This window comes from Pyxicephalus adspersus, chromosome 2, assembly GCF_032062135.1.
Source record: "Pyxicephalus adspersus chromosome 2, UCB_Pads_2.0, whole genome shotgun sequence".
NCBI classification, from domain to species: Eukaryota; Metazoa; Chordata; class Amphibia; order Anura; family Pyxicephalidae; genus Pyxicephalus; species Pyxicephalus adspersus.
The window spans coordinates 53,436,417-53,463,634 of record NC_092859.1 but is presented as its reverse complement, the minus strand read 5'-3'; the positions used below and the strand labels follow the sequence as shown (position 1 = coordinate 53,463,634).

At 36.3% G+C, this 27,218-nt stretch overlaps 1 protein-coding gene across 2 annotated transcripts in view; it reads right to left on the bottom strand.

Annotated features, from left to right (window-relative positions):
* Positions 1-2,534: 2,534 nt before the first annotated feature.
* KCNIP1 (potassium voltage-gated channel interacting protein 1) overlaps positions 2,535-27,218 on the bottom strand; it is a 189,554-nt gene continuing 164,870 nt past the window's right edge. For both annotated transcript variants that reach the window (XM_072400798.1, XM_072400797.1), the window contains 3 exons: positions 16,133-16,237; positions 11,204-11,266; positions 2,535-4,100 (listed from right to left, as the gene is read on the bottom strand). In XM_072400798.1, the coding sequence (XP_072256899.1) occupies positions 4,053-4,100; positions 11,204-11,266; positions 16,133-16,237 (216 nt within the window). In that variant the 3' untranslated portion in view covers positions 2,535-4,052. The remainder of the gene's footprint in view (positions 4,101-11,203; positions 11,267-16,132; positions 16,238-27,218) is intronic.

Genomic DNA, 27,218 nt, shown 5'->3' with positions numbered 1-27,218 from the left:
CAGCACATGGCTAACTATGCTGCATGCCCTGCAAAGGATGCACTAAGCCACAAATGTAAGAAAATCAGACACTTTTCCAAAATGTGACGGAATTCTACTGCTAGACAGGTTCAGGAAGTTGCTTCTTCAGAGGTTACTGTCTTAAGTGTGGATAAAAATGATGTTTTCAGTCCGAATAAATGTACTTTTATGTACTGTTACTATATTGCTACTACTAATCAGAGCCATTCTTTTACCCGGATGCCTAAAATAGGTTCTGCTGTTTCTACACTACTTGAGGATATCTACTTACGGTACTTTGCAAATACATTACTTACTGTGCCTACTTTGAAGCTGGTAAGTTATCTAAGAGACCCTATTCCTGTGCTTCGTTGCCTGTCAGTGACTGATACATTTCAATCAACTAGTGTTTAAGCTGAATTCTTCATTGTAAGAAAGGCTCAGCTATATTGGGCAAATATCTTTTTGCTGCTTTAAATCTACAATTAGTGGATGGCCTTATCACAACAGCTTCATAATCTAACCTGCAATCAGTGTCCAGTGTTTCATCATGTACTGACAACGCATTGGGCTGTGTAAAGTACTTTGTACACAAAATTAAAGTCCACCCAGATGTCCAACCAGTGCATCAGAAGTTAAGGCATTTAGCCTTCTCTGTCAGAGAAGCTGTTTTCCAAGAACTAAAAAAAAATGGGTTTCTCCTATTGTGGTGACCGTGAAGAAAACAGGAGGTATAAGTATAAGACTGTGTGTTGACCTTCGTGAACCAAATAAAGCTGTTAAAATTGATAGTCACCCCTTGCCACATATTGAAGTATTTTCAAAACTCAGAGGAGCTAACTTCTTTTTTTCTTCTTTAGATCTTCAATATCATCAAGTTTTGCTGGATGAGGAAAGTAGAGATCCCACTGCATTTATTACTCATGAAGGTTTGTTCCGTTTCAAACGTGTACCTTATGGCCTGGCTTCTCAGTAATGTACCTGGTGTACAGTGTTATCTGGATGACATCATTGTATATGGCCAAACTCTTGATCTTCATGACAGGTACCTTCACATTGATTTGAATCAAATTGAATCTGCAGGAATGAAACGGAATACAGTGGTACCTCGGTATAAGTCTGCTTTGGAATAAGTCCAACTTGGTATAAGTCCTGTTTGGACAAGAAAAATTTTGCTTGGTATACAACCTTTTTGCTAGAACTTCTATGGATAAAAATGAGTCAAAACACAGCGCACTACCCTTTATCTCTCTCGAGACAAAGCCACGACTGTCTACGAGCATCAGTACTTGCTACTAAGCGGGGCATGGTATCCTGCTCATCAGCCCTAACAGAATAATTACCTCTAAGGAGGTTTCCAAGTAGACAGATGTACCTTTTTAAGCTACAGATAAAAAAAGTCAAGTGATTACAGAGGGGACTGACCTAAAAATTACTATTCTCCAAACTTTAGTAAACGCCCAGTGAAGCATTGACAAATACAGCCACTGTTTACATGGTTTACCCAATCCAGCAAGAGGCAGTCAGGAACAGTTGTCCTTGGCTTGCTCCTTGCAGGACTGGCTGAATGCAATGACAGGAGCATCACCCAGGTACACAGAGCCCCTGCCATTACTCAACAAAGAGCAGCTGGCAAAGGATGTAGGCAGCCTGCCCTGGAATAACGTTCAGGAAATCCAATTTAGACATCACAGCTGACAGCTCCGCTCACCTGATTGCTCTTGCAGCCCTTTACTTGTTGTATGTGTTCTTGGATAGAGATTCTCTATTCAAGAGCACAGGAGTCCTGTGCTCCTGGATAAAGAAACTCTATCCAGGAACACATACTACAGGGCGGCAACAGCAATTAGGGGAACGGAGATGACAGCTCCGCTCCCCTGATTGCTCTTGCAGCCCTAGCGTAACTATATAAGTGTTCTTGGATAGAGATTAACGCTTGAGCTGTCATCAGGCTTTACCTTTCCTCAGCCAATCACAGAGCACTAGAGGTGATGAATGGGGAGACTTGTCCTTATTTAATCTCCAGTGCCCAGGGATCCCACAATGACAAGAAGATTCCCTAAAATAAAAGTTAGTTACACAAATCACACACATTCAATAAATTACACAAATTTGCAAAGTCAAATCCTGTGTTTTTCAGGTCGGGTCTATGCGAATTTGAACGGCCATATTCGGGTCCAAAATAAAGACAACCCAAAGTGGAACACCAACACTAGTATTTACTACTCATTGATAAATAGATTGTTGACTAATAAAATAGTGCATTTGACAACACTTAAATCAAGTTATATATATATTTTTTTTAAATAAAACATTGTTTTTACCACTTATAAACCCTTCATTAATCCTTATTAGTCCAAATTTTCATCTTTCTCATTTTTATCTCCATAGCTATTTTTCTGCCTTTTTTCTTACCATTTCTGTTGTTTTTTTTTAATTCTTCTGTGATAAAATGAATAAAGGGCCTTTACAATGGCCAATATCTTTGCTATGTTTGCACCTGAAATCTTATTTAAAATTGAAAAAAATATAAATCCAATGTATACTTTTTATTTACAATACAACGTCTTTAAAAAACAAAACAAACAAAAAACAACACTAACACTGGTGGGTGAAAACAGGAATATGCATTTTTTTTGTCCATAAATTCCATAGAAAATAAAATCATTGTATTTCCATTACATATGACACAGACTCCTAGCATAACACATACTACATTTGCCAAAGCGTTTTTGTGATGTTTGTTTAGGCAAATTACATAATGCTATTTAATATTGTATTTATGTTTTTGTTACAGAAAGCACAGGAAAGATTAAAATAATGTTAATACCAGGGCTTTGTAAATGATGGGTAAAGGAACACATTTACCTAAATTGCAGTCTTGTTTACTGCTTAATGTTGACCCCCCCTACTGTTCTGTTGGTCCTTAGGAGTGAATCACATACCCCAAAAACTGAATTACCAGTATTTCTCTTTGTTTCAGGCAGCTGAACAGAGTGGGGAAGGTATTAAAGGTATGGTTAGTCTATGTTGAGTAGGACAATATATATATATATATATCTATATATATATATATATGTAAATATATATATATATGTGCTTTCTCCAAATGTCAGAAATTTTCCATTACATCATGCAATGCTGCTAAGAATAATTGGCTCACAGTGATGTCCCCTTTTCTTCTAGTCTGAATGCTGCTTATGTCAATAAAACTAAAAATAACTAGGGCTCAAGCATAATTAAGCTAAACCAGCCAGAAATGACTTTGTTTCAGCACCCACAATATGTTGTGATTGTAAAATGAGCTGCACATGACTGTCCCAGAGGACTAGAAGAGACAGAGGACTTGATTAAAAATCTCCAAGATTAAAACTCTCATGGGAGAACATGGGTTATCCAGCAAACCTGGAATGGATTTGGTCTAGGATTAAAAACATTTGCCACCTAAAAAAATCAAGTCCATGTAAGCTGGATCACCCAGGTTCTCCCATGATAGTGTATCTTCTCTAGTATTGGAGAGCTTTAATAAATCGGCCTAGAATCTCTAATACCATGAAATCTTACACTTTAGTTATGTTTTAAATTACTCTTTAAAGTACACTAAAACATATTTGAATTATTACATAGTTGAATCAGATGAAGGTGTTTCATATTTTCCTAACTGTACAAATCAGTGTTTTTATTCATATGTACCATAATGTAATAAAAATGTATTAAAAAAGCAAAGCATTTGTAACTAGCAAAACACATATCCAAAATAATAATTATGGTGAAGCTAAAAAACACGTATGATTGCATTTGCATTACAACTTGCATTGCAAGTCCAAAGGGATAATAAATCCAATGAATGTGTCACAAAGGGAAACTCAAACTTTTTTTTTTCAACATGAACTGATGATTGTTGATTGATGTAGATTTCTACAAATTTCTTCTTTGATGAATACAAACTTCATAGTTACAAAATTTCCAGAGATTTTTTTTTGTGGTTTGGAAGGTTACCAACATTTCACAGTGCTATTTGACAGCCAGCACCATTGTTCACATAGCCATTGTTACATAACATTTTGAAAGAGCTGTAAAGACCTCATGATATTGTCATCCTAAGGAAAAGAAAGCATATACAAAGTTATTATTCCACTATTTACACATATTTGGGTGATTACTTACAAAAGCAACCTTTTTATCCTTTTAAATATAGCATGTAAATGGCAATTGAACCTAAACATTGATATGATTCATATTGTTCCTTGCAGAGAATGTGCTTATCATTTTTTCATTTTCTTTTCATTTCATGGTTGATTTTGAGATATCTTTTCGATTATCATCTCTTTTTATTACCCCTCTTTCAACATTTGAGACAATGACATATAGGAGGTGATTGTTTTTTGAGCTACTCCTGATCAGCCACCTAAATGTAGTGATATTCTGGATTGTACGTTTCAGGTTAAATGGTGAAATCACTTTCCTATTAAATATTTGACACCAAAGTTCCAATTACCCCACAGTTACCAACAAATGTGTTCTTTTTTTGTAAATGCTACAAAACCTACACATGCTTTTCTATAATTCATATATGTTTGTTCCTAGAAGAATGGTATCCCACCCTGGATTTTCACCACTGAAATAATACACACCACTATACTTCTATATAGACTATACTATAGTCTACCATTTTCCAGTAATTCCCCCTCTAATCCCAATGGATTTTTTCAGTCCTTTTTTCCACATCTTTTTCTTCTCATGTGACTCCTCCCCATGTAGACTATGGCTGACTATCTCCTCTGATTATTATGATTCCCCTACTGTATGTCTCTATTTTCTTTTCACCTGTCCTGTTCTTCATCTCTTCTCACTCTAGTGTCCTGTTCCCCCTTTACACCTATTTATTGGCTATTATCGACCTTAATTTTTTTTCTCTCTCTCTCTGCCTTCTCCATGATGATTTTTACCTAAGTTCAGTCCCCTTAAAGGGCCAATGGCACTGATCTGACATCTCAAAATTAGCTGTCATCGGTAAGGAAAAAAATCTATACTTACTGCACCCATCTCTCTAAGCAGTAAAATTGTGTCACAAAGTATACAGGAATACAATTATTTCTGGGAATACTGATTTCCTGAGTTATATTGACCTCTACATTACAACTTCCTTCCTTTAGTGGCATAGAGTTCAGTGGGATAAAATGGTAAGAACTGCAAGGTAATCATGTAAAAATATTGAAAAAAAATGAACTAACAGTTTCAAAGTTTGAAAAATTAAATATTATGAACAGTAATGTGTGATTTTAGTGAAAATGAAGTCATAGGTAATGTATTGGTAATAAACCTGGGAAAAAAGTAACAATAGATTAATTTGTATAGCTGTGCAAAAGGTAATAGGTGCCATGCTCTCAGTCCTCTGCAAGTCCAGGCAGACTTGTAGTTGACCCTGCATAACCTCAAGCCGGGCCGGGTCATGTGTGACTAAGGTGGTAATCATAGTCCAACATTTTCTAATCCCAAAATACAACACTTTACATGCTGTAGTGACTATGCCAGGAATAGAAAGCAGTAGTATGTGGAACAGGCTGTTCTGCCTTAAAAAACAGACTACATTATTAAATTGGGATCGGGATGTCTTCAGTAAGTTTATCCATACAGTCTGTCTGCTGCAACAGCTGCTGATGGGTCTCACATATTTTTTGGTAATAAATTATAATTATATACTAAAGCGATATAGTAAAACTGGATGTAACTGTGGGTAAGTGAGTATAATGCTAATCGGCACAGGGCGATATATCTTGCAAAAAAACAATTACAATTAAAAAATGAGTTGACTGTGTAGATACCACAAAATAGTTAAAATAAAACACCAAGCCTACCTGTCCATTACCATATTCCCTGGCCCTTCTCTTCAGCAACCCTGGCCCCTCTAGCCACAGTACAACTGTTGTTTTACAATCCCTACCAGTCTTCTACAATTTAAAGCTAAATTCACTAACATTCTAACAGCACAGCAACCTAGAACAGCACAACTCTTCACTGCACTAACTAGATCACACTCAGAAATAGAGGATAACCAGCCCACACCCTATTACCACCCTACTGTAAGGTTTGGCTAAGAACTGGGGATAAGCAAGATTGAGACGAGCTGTCCCTGTCCTCTCCTGGCCCTGACTGGTCCACTAGGCAATTCAGGAAAACAAGGCATTATGGGGAAATAATAGCTGCCAAATTGATAGCATTTGGCTTTCAAGATGATTGACAGAAGTTCAGGTTGAATTCAACACATGCTGATCAAATCATTTTTTCAGAAAAATGAATGCTAAAACAATTTTAGTGCATGTAATTTTCTCCAAAAAGTTGATATTGTATTGTTCTAATATATAAATATTACATTAAAAATTGTACACTCTTATGAAACAGTGATCAATAAACCAAATCTGTGATCAATAAACCAATAAACCAAATACCCAAATCTGTAAAAAGGCAATCTTTTAAAAGCTGTATATCTAAGACTCAAGTATTGAGGCTCTCACAAGGCTTTGCAGAAGTAAAGTAATTAATTACACATACACTCACTAGTCAATGTATTAGGTTTACCTGTTCAACAGCCAGCTTGTTACTAAAAGTATCTAATCAGCCAAAAAAAAAAAAAATATACATATATATATATATATATATATATATATAAATGGAGGGATAGCCCTGGGTTTTTAAGCTCTCAGAATGAATGAGGTCCCTTTATAGTAGCAATCCTAGCAATTAATTAGTCTAAAAATTTGAATAATTAAAAATAGTGTATCAGCACACAAGCAAGGAGGTATGTCAGCTGTAAAAAGCTGGGATCTATCATATCAGGAGTCTATCATTGAAAGAAATATAGAAAGGCTTAACTGCTAAATTAAAACCTTCAATATTAAAAGAACAAAGAAGGATAAAGCAGAGAAAGATGAGCAACACTTTGATAATGTCTAGGGAAGGAAAAAGAGAGGGATAGGGGTTAACGAGTGGCACCAAGACTTTGTCCATATTGTAAAACATCCACTCAAGGATATGATCTTTGCTCACTCTTGGCTGGTGAAAGAAATGGCTTGGAATCAAGTGGAGGTAGAAAACACAGTTGTTTTCTGATATTGTGAATTTGGGAGTTGTGTCTGTTTGACTGTTGGGTTGTGTCTGTTTGACTGTCAGTTTTTGTTTTAAATAGCTTTTTTTACTCTTTCCTTGCTGACCTCTAAGGGGGAGTGGTCAAGGTTTCACAGGTGATTTAAGTTCTGGGCAGACTCACCTTGAGCTCGCTCACTCTTGGCTGGTGAGACTAGTGTCTTGGAATCAAGTGGAGTTAGAAAACACAGGAGTTTGCAAACAAACGAAGTTGAATCCTTATAGTAACCACAAACAGTAAGTAAACTTTTAAAACTCCTTGTAAAATACCATTGTAACTGGGAAAATGAGTGGTAGCAGGATTGAAGGTTTAGTTTAGTGCACAGTCTGCCATATGTATGCAAAAATAGAACAACAGCTCCTAGGTGAATACTGCTTTGACAGATGTGAGCAAGTTGCCCTTCTGGTATGTCGCATTGAAGAGCTGAAGAAGTGCATTGAAACTGCTCACTGAACAGGAGCAGCCCTGTGTTTAAGCACCCTAGCAAATTTGCAAAGTTATTTGAAGATGTACAGGTGGCAGACCCAGTGGTGGCAACTCTAGATGCTACTGCTACTCCTAACAGCCAGGAGAGCAGCCCATCCAGTAGGGGTGGGGAGGGAAATGCAGGAAGGAAAAGACAATTGGTTGGCATAGGGGATTTTATGATCAGGAGGACTGATAGAATAGTTTGTCGCCTGGATCCCTTCACCCGAATGGTATGCTGTCTCCCTGCTGCCAGGGTTAGGCATGTGGTGGACTGCGTGGACAAATTACTGGGAGGGTCTGGGCATGATCCAGCTGTCTTGGTCCATGTTGGAACAGATGACACAATAGAGGGAAGATGGAGGATCCTTAAAAAACAGTTTAAAGAGTTGAAAGAAAAGACCTCCAAGGTTATATTCTCTGGAATATTGCCTGTGCCATGCGCAACACAGGAAAGGCAGAGGGAGCTTAGACAACTATGACTTAAGTCCCGGTGTAATAGGGAACGGTTTGGGTTCATAAAGCACTGGGCTGACTTTCCATTGGTACAACCTATATGCGAGAGATGGTTTGCACCTAAATGGAAGGGGGTCTGCTTTAGGCCCCTCAGTGCTAAGCAAGAAATAGAGAATCAACTTCTAGCAGATAGAAAAAGCAGCAAAAAGTGGAAATGTTTTAATCATGGGAGATTTCAACTACCCAGACATTGACTGAAATAATGGCACTACAGGAACAGCAAATGGGTGTAAATTTGTAAATTTAATACAAGATAACTTTATGGTACAGTTTATAGAAGCCCCAACTAGAAATGATACTCTGCTGGACCTAGTTCTTTCTAACAATGCAGAGCTTAAAACAAATGTGCATATAAAAGAGTTACTGGGTAGCAGTGACCATAATATCATTTCATTTAATGTAAACTGTAAACAGGAAGCAAAAATAGGAAAGATAAAAACAGTTAATTTAAGAGAACACATTTTCCATTATTAGGGGCAGCTTTCTGTGACTTGGACTGGGAGACAATATTGTCCTCAAAGAACACAAATCAGAAATGGGAATTTTTCAAGTCTATTCTATGCAAGCACACTGAAAAATATATTCCAATGGGTAATAAGTTTGGGAGGCTAAAATTAAAACCTTTGTGGCTCACAGCTGATGTTAAAAAAGCCATTAAGAACAAGAAAAGGGCATTCCAAAAATATAAAAATGAAGGATCACCTTCATCGTTTGAAAACTATAAAGAAAATAACAAAAGACATAAAAAGGAGAAAAAATGTGCAAAACTTCAAATTGAAAGACAGTCTCTGGGTTGGTAACTGGGGATAAAGAAAAGGTGGATTTACTAAACACTTTCTTATAGCTCTGTGTACACAAAGGAAAATGGTAAAGCTCAAGTCCAAGTTCATAATAGCAATGTCACTGCCTTAAATGAGTCAAAATGGCTCAAAATTGATATGATTTAGACACAGTTGGACAAAATTAAGGATGACAAATCAACAGGACCCAATGGATTACATCCACGTGTCCTCAAAGAGCTGAGCTCAGTTATTTTCAAAGCCATTATTTCTATTTTTTAGAGACTCTTTTGTTACTGGCATGGTTCCAATGGATTGGTGTAAAGGCCAATGTGATTCCTATCTTCAAAAAGGGACCAAAGTCATTACCAGGTAACTAGAAACTGGTTAGTTTAACGACTATAGTTGGACAGGTCCTAGAGAGTTTGATAAAGAACTGCGTGGAGGGGTTTCTGATAGAAAATAATATTATATGTGATAGTCAGCATGGATCAAGAAAGACCAAAGTTCTCAAACAAATTTACTCTTTTTATGAGTAGTAAGTAAACAGGTAGACAGTGGAGTAGCAGTTGATATAGTGTAATTGGACTTTGCTAAAGCATTTGACGCAGTACCCCACAGACAGTTAATATGCAAGTTAGGGTCAATAGGTTTGTAAAAGTAAATCTGTAAGTGGATAGAGAACTGGCTTAAAGACTGCATCCAGAGAGTAGTGATTAATTATTGATACTCTGAATGGTCTAAGGTTATTAGTGGTGTACGTCAGGGTTCAGTTTTGGGACCTTTACTGTTTAACGTCTTTATAACTTATATAGAGTTTGAGATTAAAAGTACCATTTCTGTGTTTGCAGATGACACCAAACTATGTAATGGAATTAAGTCCATACAGGATGTCTATAACCTACAAGCATACCTGGATGTACTGTTTGACTGGGCAGCCAGGTGGCAAATGACATTTAATATAGATAAATGTAAAGTTATGCACTTGGGGGCTAACAACATGCATGCTTCATACTGTCTAGGGGGAATACATTTGGGGGAGTCAGAAATAGAAAATGATCGGGGGATTCTGGTATATCATAGACTTAATATTAGCATGGAGTGTCAAGCTGCAATGTCAAAAGCCAGCAAAGTACTTTGGGCACCAGTTCACAAAAAGGACATTGTGGAATTGAACAGAGATCACAGAAGGGCAACTAAACTAACAAAAGGAATAGAGGAGCTCAGCTATGAGGAGAGATTAGCTGAACTGAATCTATTCTCCCTTTAGAAGAGGCGTTAAAGGGGGGATATGATCACCCTGTATAAATATATAAATGGACCAAATAAAGAACTCTCTTCCCATTTATTCACATTGAGATCATTACAAAGAACAAGAGGGCACTCTTTGCGTCTGGAGAAAAAGAAGTTTAAGCTCTGGATAAGGAAGGGATTCTTCACTGTAAGTTCAGTTAAAATGTGGAATTTGCTCCCTGAGGAAGTAGTTTAAGCAACTACTTTAGATTACTTTAAGAGAAAGCTGAATGCTTTTCAAGAAGCACAGATTATAACTGGGTATTAAGGCTTTAAAGTAAAGGTAACAGAGATTGTTGATCCAGGGAACATCCGACTGCCTGTTGAACATGCCATGTTGAAACATTGTATCAGGGTTTTTTTTGCCTTTCTCTGGACCAACTATGTCTTATACGGTTTTATATCTAGGATAAGTTTATTTCCCTAGCAGTTGAACTTGATGGACTTATGTCTTTTTTCAACCTAACCTACTATGTAATTATGTATAGTGGTTCAAAAAGTGGCAGAACCAGATTGCTTATGGTGAAATAAAATGTTGCATCAAAGACATGGAGGGGAATGAGTGCACAAATTGCTTAGCATAACTGTCCTAAATTTAGTGAAACATCAGGGAGCAACTATAGAGATAGCTTGGAAAATATAAATTATACAGTTTTTTTTATCAATTGTAATAAATGCAATACAGCCAAACCAGGAGTGGCTTTTCAGAGACCATGTTTTAAAATAGGCCAGAGTATCCTGAAAAAGGGGAATAATTTGGGTCAGGTCCTAGTGATGACAACACAGTGTTTTTAACACTTGCTGCAGAAATTAAAACATAAAAATTTGCATATCTTTGGCTGTATATGCAACCTCACAACAATACAGTAATAGAATAATATTTTTTTGCAGCATTAGGCAAAAGTATTATATTGTTTTAAAGTGAAATATGTTGACGTATAAAATAGATTTTGTACTTGGCTGAACAGATCAGTAGATAAAATAATTATATTAAAGTAGGTCTTACCTCTTGGCATGATTCAATGAATTCATCTAAAGTTACAACACCATCTTTATTTTTGTCCATTTTCTAAAAGTGAAAATACTTAAGTTAAAGTTAAAAATAATTAAAAAAAAACTTTTTTAAATTAGTACATTGGTTATATTTCACAAGAAAGCCAAACACATGAGTCTATTTTTGTTTGTTTTTATTTGGGGCCTAAACTTAAAAAGTAAAAAAGTTATTTTACCACCACAAGGTAGGTAGAGGTAGAGACAAAAAAGATATTTGTCAAAAAAGCTGTAAAAAATAAGCCCTAGCTCCTGGTGTCTTTTTGTTTTAACTCTACATTGTATGGAGCATGTTGCTAGAGACAGTGGCCCTGATTTATTAAAGCTCTCCAAGGCTGGAGAGAATACACTTTCACCAGTGAAGCTGGGTGATCCAACAAACCTGGGATGGATCTGGTCCAGGATTCAAAGCATTTGCTANCAAATAGCAAATNACATTGAAGAAATTCATTCCAGGTTTGCTTGATCACCTAGCTTCACTGGTGAAAGTGTATTCTCTCCAGCCTTGGAGAGCTTTAATAAATCAGGCCCAATGTAACTCTTGCATTATGAGTGGCCTTTCAATGGATTGAAATGGATTGTTGTCTTCTCTGAAGTCTGACAGAAAACTGGTGGCGAAAATGGAGCCTTCCTTGCCAGGATGTAGTGAGTAATGAGCAGTCTGTGCCATAATCAACGACAACAAGTTAATCAAAACAACAAGTTTAGTTCCACTTTATATATATATATATATATATATATATATATATATATATATATATAAAATACTTTTACCATTAAATCCTCCTCAACTTTATTTTATTTTTTTATTTAATTGAATATCTGTATACTGGTGTACAAATCAAAAGGATCATATCAATTAATGATTATGGAATGTCCAACTGCAAAAAAAAAAAAAAAAACAGCCAATTTTGACAGACTGCGCAAGTGCTAATTGCAAGCGAATTTGTATCACCTGTGCGCTTAAATTTCAGCATATAAAAGGGTGTTGTCTAACTTGCTTTTTCCGTTTGTCTTTTTTTTTTTTTTTCTTGGAGGGGCTGTTGTTTTGTGTGTTATCCTAATTAATCTATGTTGCTGCTTTGAAACTTTGCTTACCCTTTAGCACAATAGCTGCTTTATTGTTTGATTGCGAAAATCTGCTTTTATTACCACTTTTCAATGTTTGTGCTGCATAAATATTTTCTAATCCAGTTTTCCAGCCTTGATAGGTCAAAATTGCATATTGGTTTGATAAGTATTTTTTGAATCCAATATTTGTTAGGCCATTTATGAACTATTTTGGCTTTATATGGAAGTGTGGGTTTACATGTGTTTTGTTTGTTCTTTTTAATAATTTTTGTCATGTAAATGTAGTGGTGTGTATTTTTTTTAATGTTTTTTATATTTTATTGTGACCTTTTACAAAAAATGTTATTCAAAAGAAACATTTGCTAAAATGCTGTTGTTTGTATGTGATCTCCATCTTTCCAATTTCCCAGGACATACAGTTTAAGCTGTGTTAAGCAGTGTTTTTAAGCTGTTCCATTCTCTGAATTGTTTGAAAGGCTAAAAACAACAGAAATGTTTTGTTAAAACTCAGTTGTTGTTTGATGCGCATAGTTGTGCACCAAACCTCAGGAGTATGTAGCGCATAGTTGTGCGCCAAACCTTAGGAGTACGTAGCGCATAGTTGTGCGCCAAGGCGGACCCGCTATGTGCGAGTGAGCTGTGTTTATCAGTTGAAAAATGTGCCGCACTTTTGCACAGTCCTCATTCAAATAGTTTTTTATTTTTTTGTGTATATTGCTTGTTTTGCTTCATGTGCACTCATGTATGTATAGACATGAGTGCACATGAAACAAAACATGTATGTGTATGCATTTAGATGTGTGTACATATACATATAAAAGAGAAATTATAGGAAGAAATAGACAAAGGGGGCTTTTAGTTCTTATAATTTCTGATGTCATGGGCTTGGCTACAACCAACATTCATGGATGATTTTGCTTCTGGTTAAAGGAGGAATCCACCTTTATGTGCTTTCACTACCAAGCTGAGGTGAGTAAGTCTATATATATATATATATATATATATATATATATATATATATATATATATATATATATATATATATATAAATATTGTGACACCAAGGCAGGATTGGAGGTGGAAGGGAGTTATATTTGCCTAGGATTCCTCTTTTATGTGAGGTATATTTGCCCAAGACTGGAAGACTCTCACCTGTGAGATAATTAATGAAGAAACACTGAGGGTGGGGATATTACCCAATATATATATATTTAGCAAAGGTCTAAAATTCCATTCAAACATGTAGAAACATCCTTAAGGGATGGAAAAGCAAGAAATGTTTGGCACAAATTAGATTTGGCCCTGGAAGTTTGATATACTAGTACTGTTTGTTTTGTGTAAACACCTAAATAATGCATACACTCCAGTATTTATGAGCATTAGGTTAGGCAACAACAGAACATCTGTTCATTTTCAAGACCGCCTGACCCTGCTTGTGAGCTTGGCAATCAATGTGGTTTGATGTTGTGCTTGGCAACCTGGACCTCCTTTCATTACTATCAGGTGTGTTAGAATGACTATGCAACTCAGCTGGACAGCAACTGGAAATGTGTTTGTATGCAATAGTGCTAAGATCAGGCAGCACAGCACAAGGACAACAAACCTTTATCACTACTACAAATGAACAGTGGAGTTGTGTGGCAGCAAATCAACAGGAGTGCAAACTTTTAAAAAACAAAACAAAAAAAAAACAAAGAAAAAAAAATCATGACAATTTATTCAGAAAAGGACTATGTCCATATTACATTCAAATACCAATATGGGATAAAGGCAACGAGGGGGGTTAAGTAGCAGCCTGGAGTAGAAACCATGTACACACTTTTACCCAATACTTGTGGAAAAAATGACAAAAAATTGCAGAAGAATTGCTAAACAACCGAAACTTGCATTACAAACCAGGCACAAAAACATTGCAGCAACAGATGAAACTAACAATAATGAGGATTACAAAAAAATCACGTTAATGCATACCATCCAAGCAAACTTACTTGATTAACCCCCCCCCCCATCCAAGCAAACTAACTTGATTAAACACACACACACACACTCTCTTCAAATAGTACTAATGAAAATGCATATGTATAATGCATACTAGTGTGTGATGACATTTTAGAATGTGCAACTTAGTATATATCCAGCTTGATAGAAATTAGTTTGCAGTGTTGCAACCAAAAGAAAAAGTAACAAGAAGTGCAACAAATGTAACTATAAAAAAAACAAGTTTGTGATTGAGTAGAATGTAACATAAAAAAGTAACACTTACACAAAAAACATCAAGCATTAAAGATTCAGACTGACCTGTAAAAGGGACTGAAGATGCGCACAGAAAAGGGCGCAGGTGTGCGCTAATTAATTGCTATCACCTCACCATTGAGTTTAACATCTTCTGAATCGCGCAGCTGAAAATTAATCGCCTTAATTTGCGTATTCGAGATCTTTGCTCATTTTTGCAGGAAACCGGCAGGCAAGTTCACTAGAACTCGGGCCCAACTAGCAGTAATAGAGCTTGCTGACCGGCACGTATGCCCACCTACTCCCTGACAGACCCAGATATACCTGTCAGGTGAGATGGAAATCCTGAGCTGTACTGCAGTGGAATAGGAAGGCCTACCCCTCCTACACAATATTCCTGGACTCTCTTGCAGTAAAAAAAACTCTTTTCAGAGCGACCCTGACCTAAAAAGGGAGGAATATATCTTCCATTCAGGACCCAGCCTTGGTGTCCTGTAAAATATACATAAGTATACTTTTTACATATTTATAATATTTATAATCAATATGCATGGACTACATCTGCAATATACACATACATATATATATTTATATATATATATATATATATACATACACACACACATACATATATGCACATACATTCACACACACACACATATTGTAACACTGGATATGACCTAGTAATGCTAATTGCAAAATTATTGTAACAACATAGTTAATGTATAGACGTTTTTCATGCACTACTTTTTTGGAGTACTATATTAGTAACTAAACTTTGTTTTGTGTATATTGTACATCCCTAAACGTCTCTAAACGTCCCTAAACATTGTAATACTGAAGTTTATATGTAAGAAGCAGGTCAATCTATTTTCGCGGGATCGGGTGAGTATGATTTTTTTTTTAATTACCGGTATATTTAACGTGTATTCGGTGTATAAGACGCACCCACTTTTCCCCCCCAGTTTTGGGGAAGAAAAAGTGCGTCTTATAGTCCGAAAAATACGGTATATTCTTTTTAGGTAGCACCCGTATCCCAATAATTCAATTGCTGTAATCAAATAATTGTTTCAGATTTTCTCTCATGCTGTACAAACATATGGTAATTGACCATTACCACTGATTTTCCATCAAAAATAGACTTAGTTAAATGTTTTATTTTTAAAATCTAAATTCAAAGGTAAAAATAGGCAGTCCAGGCGCTGTGTGAATTGCTGTACAAATCGCCACACAGCTGCATGCTTGATTGGGGTGTGATTGAAAATTCAATTTTCCAGTGTTTTGTGTAATAATTCTCTGTTGATTGAAGTTACTTTTGTGCGCAACTAACAATTTATCCAATAAAAAAGCATTGTGATAGTGATCATTAGAAAGCTTTGTTTGTTTTCCAAGTGACATGTTTCAAATGTCCCAATCAGATAAGTCATGATTACTATTTTTACTTCTATAAAACAAAATCAAGTATCCTTTAGGGCAAACAGTTATCCAACATTTATGCATCAAAGTTACGCTATACTGAATTCTCCTCCTCCAAGTTATCATCTAGTGAAATAAAAAAATTGGAAATGTAATGCAAACTGACCTGAAAAAATAGGTCCACATGTTGCTTAGGGGCATCATCTTTGAGAATAGGGTATGTATATTTTCCCATCATGTCATATATGGCTTTTAATATATCCATCATTTCCTAAATAAGGAAGGAAACAATAATTTATTTTATGTAAAAGCAAAAGTTTACAGAGCTTCTTGTGAACAAAACATTTTTGCTGAAAAAATACCAATATTAAAAATTGTAATACTTTTTTTTTTATTAACATAGGCATAAGAATGGAAAATTGTTGTCATACTTACCTGTAATTTGCCTTTCATGTAAACTCCTGACAGCATACAGATAGGTTAGTTCCACTACTTGATCCCCATAGGACCACCTCCCCAAAGCTATAAAAGTAACCTTGCTCTCCCGCCTGCAGGTGTTCTTTACTAAGCTTACGACAGGACACTCCTTCCTGTCACTCCTTCTGACAGCATACAACTAGGAAATAGCATGCAATACTATAAAGGGAGTGAAGAAAGCAAACAATGCCACAGAAACAAAGTTACTCTTACTCTTTAGAAAGAAGCCCCAAAATGGATTGAAGCTCCAGTCTATAAAACTTAACAAATTTTAGGAGACTTCCAATAGGTTGTTTACGGATCACTTGAGTAGAAGCCTATAAGGTAGCCTCTCCCCAAGTTAAATGTCTCTTGACTTCCTGCAACGGAATCAAGCCTTCATTATGTGCGCATACCGAATGGTATTTGAAACCCTAGGATGAAAAATCTGTCAAAGATACAGATCCCTATAGGACTGCTAGGGAGGCTGATTAGATTATCCACAAATATAAAAACAGTTTGTTTCTGTGTAGGTAAGTGGAGACACTTGGGCCTGACACTTGGACCTAAACAAATTGACCCCAAGTTCCTTGTTTAAAGCTAAATGCAAAAAATTCTGGAACCTGTGTTGGTGATGGGTAAAAAAAAAATTATGCTTTCACCTAAAAACTTTCTATACCTTGCAGCATCTATTTATAGATGTTTGTAAGCTTTGAGCAGCATATCTGCTACTACAGAGATAAGCCTGTTACTAGGAGCCTTTGCTTTTCAACAAATAGGCTTTCAGTCCCGGGCAGTCAGGGATAGAATGCTGCTACCAGCCCTGGAAAAGTTTGTCCTGGCAAGAAAGAATAAAAGAAGTAGCTATCCTTGAGTTCCACCTACCCCCTGTTGTCTTGTACTTGCGGATGTATTTCTATGTATCAGCACTGCTACATATTTAGAGTTATATGTATAATTTTAAAACATCACTGTTAATTTATCTAAAGGTTGTACATGTTGGACGAGAGGTTTTGCTGGCCCTTCATCTCTCTTTGTTTTTGTATGTGATATTTCCCTTATCTGTTTTGTATTAATATATGTAAAATTCAATAAAACTGATTGAAACAAAAAGAAGTAGCTATCCTAATTAGAGTTAACACCTTTCCAAAAGACCAATGGGAAATAATTACTACTGCTCTTCTCTGAATCCTTCCTTATTCTCAGTAGAACTCTCAAGATCGTGCTATGGGTTCTAAAAGTAGGAAATTACACTTTTTTGTGAAAGGGTCACGGGACATCAGGTGTATCGACTTGAAAACTGAAAGGTGCTGTCTGCTCAGAGACCGCTTATGGTTGAAAAATTATCTGCTCATATGATCAGTCAACAGATTTTCAGGCTGGTGGTTAAGGAGACAGAAGAGTTGAGATGCCTCATGAAAAACCAAAACATGACTTGTGCCTTGACAGAAGCAGATTTCATCTAGAATGTAGCAGATCTGTCCTTAAAGCTTTCAAAACTTCTCAGTACTGCCCACAATTTACCAGATTGGAGTAAACCATCTTTGAAAGGAGGGCCAAAGGCAATGTCCTATACTGTGGGCTCCCCAACCTTTAAAAATGGCATCCAAGGTGATTGGAATCCTAGTCCTGTGCCTTAGAGCTATTTCCCAAGACAAATTGCAATGGTTAGGACCACTGTCCCAAGTCTTGTCAGACTGACCATGGTACAGTGGGTCTCTACTCCAAAAAGCACAAATCCCAAGGATCAAGGAAGCAAAACTGGAACCCAAATATGTGTCATCCTAACCATTAACCAATGGAAATAGATGTCACCAACTTCAGAAATACCCTGCATTCCTCTATTCCATGCAGTTAAGTTAAATGGCTTTCCCCAAAAACTAACCTTAGACTATATTAAAATATATGATTATGGTAAGGACAGATTGTGAGCTTTTGAGAAATTGAGAAAGACATGGAAGCTCCTGCTAGATCTATTGAAATCCAATGAGCTAGACAAACAGCTGATAAAGTCATCTGCAATATTATCATACAAAACCTCCAGGTGAGAACAAGGAATTAAAATCCTTCAGGTCCCGAAATGAGCTAAATCCATCAGAGGTCTTTTTACTATGAAAAATTTGGAATAGAATCCTCTTTCTGCTTACACCATTCCTTGCACATAAGATATTTCTTCTGGAAGGCATTGCACTTCTATGAATCTGACAAAAAAACATGCTATCTGACTGAAACCACTTATCTTGTCTGGATAGACAACTTAACAGTGATCCAATAAGAATACAAATACTAACGTTAGTCACACAAATACAAGCTTTATATGCTATGGAGGATCCTTTACATAACTCATCTGACACCACTGAGTAGCAAAACTGAACACAGGTAAGTACTTTTCAATAATGAAAAAGAGTAAGAATAAAAATTAGAACCATTGGATTTACTAATCTCAAATAACATATAAAGTTTAGAGGTCCGACAGTGTATATCAGTAGACAATGAATCTGAATAATTGGATTGATAAAAATTAGTTGACTGAAAATTATCATAAAAAGCATTGAAAAGTTATGGCCTTCAGGTTGTATATCCATTTAGTTTCCCTTTGTAACAAGATCTTATCCCTTTTTGAAAGGCTGAAACAATATATTATATTCAGATATATATTGAATTACAATATCAGTTGGACTACACCAATACAATTGGGAGTTGTTTATTATTTTCAAACACATTTCCTTGTAGTGCAAAACATTAAATGCTACAATATTTCCTCCATAATCTGCCTGTTTATTAATAATGGAGGTGTTTTGTTGTAAAGAGAGTATAACATGCAAATTAATTTATTTTTTACTATGGGGAGCGTGTTTTGGTCTGTCCATTAATGTTAGAAAATAAATCTTCTAAGCAAACAAGTGAAGATCTTTTACACAGCTGAATTTATCCAATTGTTTGATAGGACAGAAATTTAAACCCAGCCTGAGAACTTCTAGCGCAGCTTCAGGTAAATTATATTCTGATAAACTTATGATATCTGGTTCGGAGTGGTCACAATGGGTTTGCATTGATTTTGAATGAGTGCTGCATTAGTTTTGGACAGATACTGGTTAATAGAACTTGTTTTGCTGGAACTGGAAAGGACAGATTGTGATTGAGTGCCTAAAAAAGTGTTAATGTGTGTCTTGGATCTCACACTTGTTTGCGCATGAACAGGAGTGGGTGGGTTGACATTGATGGATGTGTTAAATAATTAAGTATTCATTTTTACGTATGCAGAAGCATTTGGATCAGGATTAACAATGTTTGGTTGTGGAATAGAGAGACTGGTGAGTATAGAGAATAGAAGTGTCAGGTGAGTTTGCGGGGGGACTATGCTTACTGATGTACTGATTACTATTGGTGAAGTAATTTTTGGGTCATTTGTGACCTTGACGTGTGTTAGATAGTGAGATGGAACTACTATGTGTTTTAAAGTGCTGTGAGACACTTTCTGATTTTTACTCTTCTTTAGTGCTTGTTGGAAAGTGCCTGCCTTTGGACCTTAGTGTCTATTTTGATGTTAATGCCATTTATAGGCCATTATATCACGTGTGTATTTGTTTTTCTTTTTTTTGTGACTATTTAATTGTTAAGTTTATGTAGCTATGATTTTAATTCTAATTTTTTTGTCTTAAAGGCTTCTGATTGTATCAAATCCTTGTATTTTGTATGTACAATCTGTAAATCTCTATCAAGATCTGTAAATTTGATAATAGCGCAATAAAACTTGCAAACTTGCATTAACTGAACATATATATAGAACATTTTTTTAAAACATCTGTTCTTTTGTTTTCTTTTAATTATTGACAACTTTTTGAATCAATCTTGAACGCTGGTAAATATATTAAGCAACTCCCCATTTGATTGTCATATTCCAACTGATCTTGTATGTCAATATATATATATCTGAAAATAATATATTGATTGTTTCAGCCTTTTAAAAAGGAATCATTGACAAGGACACATATAGATTTCTCAAAGCCCAATATCCTAAAATTCTAACCTTTAAATAGATAACCTAAAATTCTAACCAAAAATAGATAAGAATATGACTGGGTAGACCCATTATATCTGGCATAGACAGCTTAACTAGCAATGCTAGTCATCTTGTTGATCTCACTTGAAGACTTCATGTGTATAGCCTCGATACCTTCCAAAAAGAAACTATAGATTTGCTCAAATAGATACAAGATGTATCTATACCACCTGATGTCTTGCTGGTCATTATCGATATTGAGGTATTATACTCAAGTATTCCTAATATCCTTGGTATGCAAACAATAGGAAGATTTTTACAAGAAAGAGATAGTCACTTGGGATTCAATGAGTTTATGCTGGATTTATTATTTTCCATTTATTCAAAGAATTATTTCATATTGATGAAACCCTCTACCTACAGGTTCAAGGCATAGCTATGGCAATCTGCTATTACCCTACGCCAATCTATGCCTAGGTAGTTGAGAAAGAGAAATGTTTTCTCAGGAAGACCTATCAATACCTAAAATACCAATCCCACATCCTTCTGTGGAGGAGGTTTATCGATGACATCTTCATTTGTTGGACTGGCACTGAAAATCAGTTAAAAGATTTTGTTTCTAAACTTCAAACTAAACAATTTAATTTGCAGTTCATTATGCAATATGATTATTTTAAAATCCATTTTTTTTGGATATTGAAATTGTAAAACAAATTGACTTTACTTAAAATATTTAAGCTTTCATCCTTTATTGCAAATCCACTGCAGGAAACACTATAATGTCCGCCACAAGTGTGCATCCGGTACCACTTATCCACAGTATTCCAGACTCTCAATATCTGCGAATTTTGCAAAAACTACTCAGATTTAGAATTTCAGGCCAAACAACTTCAACGTAGACTTTTAAAAAGTGGGTATAGTTGAAAAACTCTTAAGAAAGCATATCAGAAAGCTAGTAGTCTATCTACCCTAAACCAAAACAAATCATCAAAAATATTGGCCCTAACTTACATGCGATTCAGAAATACAAAGATTAGTAACAGACCAACCTCAATTTGTCTACAAGAGAACACCATCTCTGAAAAAAAAAATATGTCTCAAGTCATTTTTCACAACATAATCTCAAATCCGAACCAAACACCCTTCCATGTGGAGCGTGTTCACAATGCAAATATATTATAGCTCCGAATTCCGATAATATTAGACTAAATTTCTCCATTAAAGATTTGGTTTGTTTAAATCAAACAATTGATTGTAGTTCAACTGGAATAATCTATCTGGATGTTTCTATGTTGGTAAGACTAAAAGGCAGTATCACTGAAGGATTTATGAACAAATTTATTTTATCATAAATGGAAAAAGATTACAACTCCTTTGAGCAGATATGTGGGATTAAAACATAATTACAATGTCAATTGCTTATACTTTACATGTTTGGAACAAATACTTTCCCAGGGGTGGGGATTGGGATAAGATCTTGTTACAAAGGGAAACTAAATGGATCTACATTCTGAAGGCCACAACTTTTCCTGGTTTGAATGAGGTTCCTATTTTTCAATCCTTTTTATTATAATTTTCTGTCAACCAATTACTATCAATCCAATTATTTAGATTCATTGTCTACTGATATTCTCCATACACTGTCTGACCTCAATACTTTATGTTGTTTGGGATTAGTAAATCCAATGTTTTTTTTTATTGTTCTTACTCTTTTTCATTATTGAAAAGTATTGTTGTTCAATTGTACTGTGCCTGTACCTGTGTTCAATTGTACTACTCAATGGTGTCAGATAATGTATGTAAATTAGGACCTTCCATAGCATATAAAGCTTGGATTTGTATGAGTAATGTGAATAATTGCATTTTTTTGGATCATTGTTTTTGATTAATAAACATTTGATTAGATTTGATAATATTATTATGCATAACTCTTACATATGGTTTATATCTGTATTTGGTGTAGGCTTTGATTGTGGGACTCGTTGATGCTGCAAGGACATGGTTTCTTCTTTTCCTCTCCCTTCAGTATCCAGCTGCACACAGAACTGATCTTGCTCATTTGTGCAGCTGAGTTATAGGCACACGTGTAGATGGAATGCATGTTTGCGTTCCAGCATCACGTGGCCACATCACTTCCGTATTCCGCCCCAGTGACGTCATCACTTTCAGAATGTCGGCATATGCTGATGCTTACATAGTTACATAGTAAGTCAGGTTGAAAAAATAAGTTAATAAGTTAGCTTTTATGTCAGGTTGACATAAAAGTTAATTAGGTTTAACCACTAGGGAATTAAACATACCCCAGATATAAAACCCTATAGGCAAAGCTGATCCAGATGAAGGCAAAACAACCCTGCTACAATTTGCTCCAATAGGAGAAAAAAATGTTTGTACCAAATTATGTTCTGTGCTTCTAGAAAAGCATCCAGCTTTTTCCTAAAGAAATCTATGCACTCAAATTGTAAGTTGTCTTTTTGTGAGCACATCTGGTAAATTTCATCTTGTTATTTTAATATATGTATGCATACTTTTCTTTAGATACACTACCCAATCTACCTTTCTACTACACCACTCGTGAAGAAGAAGACAAGCTCTGCGAAACGTGACGAGTGATAAAATTCAGCCTGAAGTTTTCGAGAGATAAAATGTACATCATTTAAGAAATATGTGGTAGTCTGTTTCAGAGAGTTGGGGCAGCTCTAGAAAAGTATTAGAGCCATGCTTGTGAAGAGAGGAAGTCATTAGTAATGTCATTGGAGGAGTGAAGAGAGCAGCTAGGTGTGTACTTTTCTATCAGGACAGAAAGGTAAGTGGGACAAGAGCTGTGGAAGGATTTGAAGGCATAACTGGAGCTTGAATTTGATTCTAACAGAAAATGGAAGCCAAAAAAGAGAACTACAAAAAGAGAGGCAGCAGAAGAGGAGTGGAGTGAAGGTTAGATGAGTCTGGCTGCAGCATTCATAAGAGTTTGTAGAAGAGAGAGTCGGGTTAGTAGAAGAGATGATAAGAGTATGTGCAAGGATTTTGTTGGTCTCTGGGGACAGGTTGGTGTGGATTTTGGAGATGTTGCAGAGGTGAAAGTGAAAAGACCTAGAAATGATCTGAATATGGGGGTAAATTACAGGGCAAAATCGAAGGTGGTACCAAGACAACGCCATTGAGGGAAAGGCGGAATAACAATGTTATTAAAAGTTTGGAATATGTTTGGAATTGAGGGGGAAAAGATTAATTCTGTTTTATCCAGGTTGAGTTTCAGAAACTTGTCAACTCAAGCCAGACTGGAGTGAGTCAAAAAGACAAGGCGCTCAAGAAGTTTGGAAACATATAGCAGAAGGGAGATAGGATAGTATTTAGAAAGTAGGAAGGAGTCTAGTTATGGTTTCTTCAGGATCAGAGAATATTGACATGTTTGGAACAGAGGGGTAGATACCAGTAGAAAGGAAGAGGATGAATAATTTGGTTAGTGTGGGGGCCAGGGTGGAGAAGTGAGCAGGGAGTGGATTAGAGAGAACTGAGTCAAGTGGACAGGTAGTAGATGATGAGAGAGGAGACTTCATCCAGAGTAACAGGGCTGAAAGAGGTTAATGATAATTTACAGGTGGGAGGGGGGACATCATGTCTGAGTGTGATAATTTTATCTCTGAAGTAGGTGGCTATATCTTGGGCAGCGAAAGTAGTTGTAGGTGGAGCAGGTGTGGGGTTTAGGAGAAAAACAATTGTTAAGAGGCTGCGTAGGTTGTAGTGTTGGTGTTCTAGTGTGGTGTTGTAGTGTGGCATTGTAGTTTATGAAGTCAGCGCTGAGACCAGATCTCCTCTGTAGATGTTTGGGGTGATTGCTGTGCCAAGGTTGGGGGTTAGCAGGATGGGGGTAGCGGAAAGTGGCAGGAGTGACTTTATCCCGAGCCAAAGAAAGTGTGGTTAAACCGAGTAGCAACGTTATCTGGAAATATTATTTAGGCCAGTTTGCAAATAGGTTGTGGTTAAGGTAACGGATATCTCTCTGTCATTGACCAGGTCCGGGATGTGGCAATGGAGGGCATAAATTAGGTTGAAGGCAAGGAGGTTGTGGTCAAAAAAGGGAAACGAGTTGTCCAGGTGCGTGACGTTACAAAGTTTAGAAAATACCAGGTCTAAAGTGTGTCCAGAGATGTGCGTGTGGGGCCAGGGATCACCAGCAAGTAGCAGTAAAGAAAAAAGTTGCAAGAGTACAGACAGAGAAAGCAGGGGAGTGAGGAGGGGGAGGCAGACAAGGGTTAATTATAAAGATTAAAGAAGGGCTCTAGTTAACCTTTTGTGAATTGAACAGTAGGATGAGTAATCCAATTCAAATGGCCAAATAGAATCAATAACTGATTAGCTAATCACATGAATTATGAAATGATTACATAAAATTGATCCCATCAAATAAATAATGAGCCTCTTTTTAACAATAGGACAGGGGTGCCCACACTTTTTTGGCTTCCAAGCTACTTTAAAAAAAGACAAAGTCAAAATGATCTACCAACAATAAAAACTTGGACTTATTAAGTCCTGTCCAAGGTAGAGTTATTTTGAAAGGCAGAGCGCGACAATCTACTTTCGTTGCCTTTCGTCTACCGGTAGATCGCGATCCACCTGTTGGGTAGCACTGCAATAGGATATATCCTATATTTCCCACCAAAATGAAAAAAAATCCAAATAATTCAATGTAAAAAGGAAATAAATAATTAAAACAAAAGCATACCAAACCATATAAATCAATAGGATATACACCTTACCAACTTAAAGAAATTATTTAAAGGTTTAAAGAAAAAAGGTTGCTTTCACCAATTTCACATTGTAAAATATTTTTGGTTGGTTTTATTCCTGGAAGGCAAAAATTCCTTTAAATGTAAAAATATATTGGCACTGATTAAACTTTTGCACATAAAGTGCCGTTTGGGTTTAGATACTGTACTTCGAAAATGACTGTGGACCCATGTGTGTTTTAAAAATGGAAAATTTTGATTGATAACCTCAGAAAAGGAGTCAATATATGTACAATATATATATCATGTTGGTCCGAAAACTAGTGCATTTTTTTAAGCTTTTTTTTTTTTTTTTTTTTTTAAAGAATACCCTCTTTGTAATAGACCATTTATAATTTTTTGAAAATCAGCCAAAATGGAAAATATAATTTCTACCCTTAAATATTGGCCCATTTCTTTATTCAAATGTTTAAGATAGGTGCTGGTGGCTGCCAAGATTGTAATGCCCACAATGGCTTTTTAGAAGAGAGTGGACCAAGGACCTGGTCTAGCATCAGAATTCACTAGTTTCCAGGTGAAAGACTAATAGAGGACTAGGAACCCACAGATTAATCAGTTAGATTTCATCCAAGCCCAGAATACAGAGTCAGGTCATTCACAGGTAATCAGTCCACCAGACAGGGCATTCAACGGCAAGACAAAAGCAAAATAGGGATCACAGACAAAAGGTCAGTCCAGTCAGAATACATTCACAGGGTCACAAAACAAGCAAGGTCAGCAACAGTAAATCTTACAAATTCACATGCCAGTAGCAGATCAGCCTAACACCACAAAAGACACTGGGGACTGTGAGCAATAAAGTCCCAGTAGCCAATGACTGCTCAGGATTGAGTCAGAAACTAATCTGTCCCTAAAACCTTCAGCTGCGCATAGCCTCAAAGTGTGTGCTGGGATGCCAATTTAATACATCAGGCTGCACAGCTAAAGGGAAGCACGGGCTGCTGGTATTTTTTTGTTCTCCTGGCTGCTGCAGGTGACATTGCTGGACAGAATAAACATGGTTTGATACTGGAGTGGCACAGAGCACCGGATCTCCTGCCTGATAAGTATCTCCTAACAGATGGTTCCCAAAGTTCCATCCAGTTGTTTGAAGATGGTAATATCCAGAAAAAGGATTTGTGTTCTTTGACACATTATAGTAAAATTCAAGTTATAGCTGTTTATGTTTAGGAAATCAGTGAAGTCATTCAATCTCTCCAAGGTATCATTTCAGAAAATGTAAAAAAAAAAAAAATATTTGTATATCTGTGCCAGTCAATCACATGAAACAGATATATTAATGCATCCTCTCTACTAAAATGTTTTTTTGCCCACCTTCCCCCAAGTACAGGTTGGTGCACATTAGTGTTGGTCGAAAATCTCACTATTTCATTCGACAGCTATTCGATCGAATAGGGGGATATTGTTCGGGTGATCGAATGTCTAATTCGAACACCTTGAAAGTCTATGGGGGGAATATTCGGGTTGTTTTTCGGCACTGTGTAGAACTGCAAGAGCAATCAGGGGAGCGGAGCTGTCAGCTGATTGCTCTTGCAGCCCTTTACTAGTTGTTTGTGTTCTTTGATATAGATTCTCTATCCAAGAACACAGGAGTCCCACAGGATCCCCGGCCACTAGAGGCTAAATAGGGACAAGTCTTCCCATTCATTCACCCCTAGTGCCCTGTGATTGGCTGGGGAAAGGAAAATCCTGATGAGGCTTCAGCTGTCATCAGAGTTTACCCTTCCTCAGCCAATCACAGAGCCCTAGGGGTGATGAATGGGGAGACTTGTCCTCATTTAACCTCTAGTGCCCGCGGATCCTGTGGGACTCCGGTGTTCTTGGATAGAGAATCTATATCCAAGAACACAAACAACTAGTTACACATTAGTTACACAAATTACACAGATTCAATAAATATCCTATTTTTCTTTAACAATGATTTGTATTGGTTTTAACAGTTGTATTAACAGTAAATGAAGTGCATCAAAAGATAAAAGGGGTAGTCACAAATACGCACTTCAAAT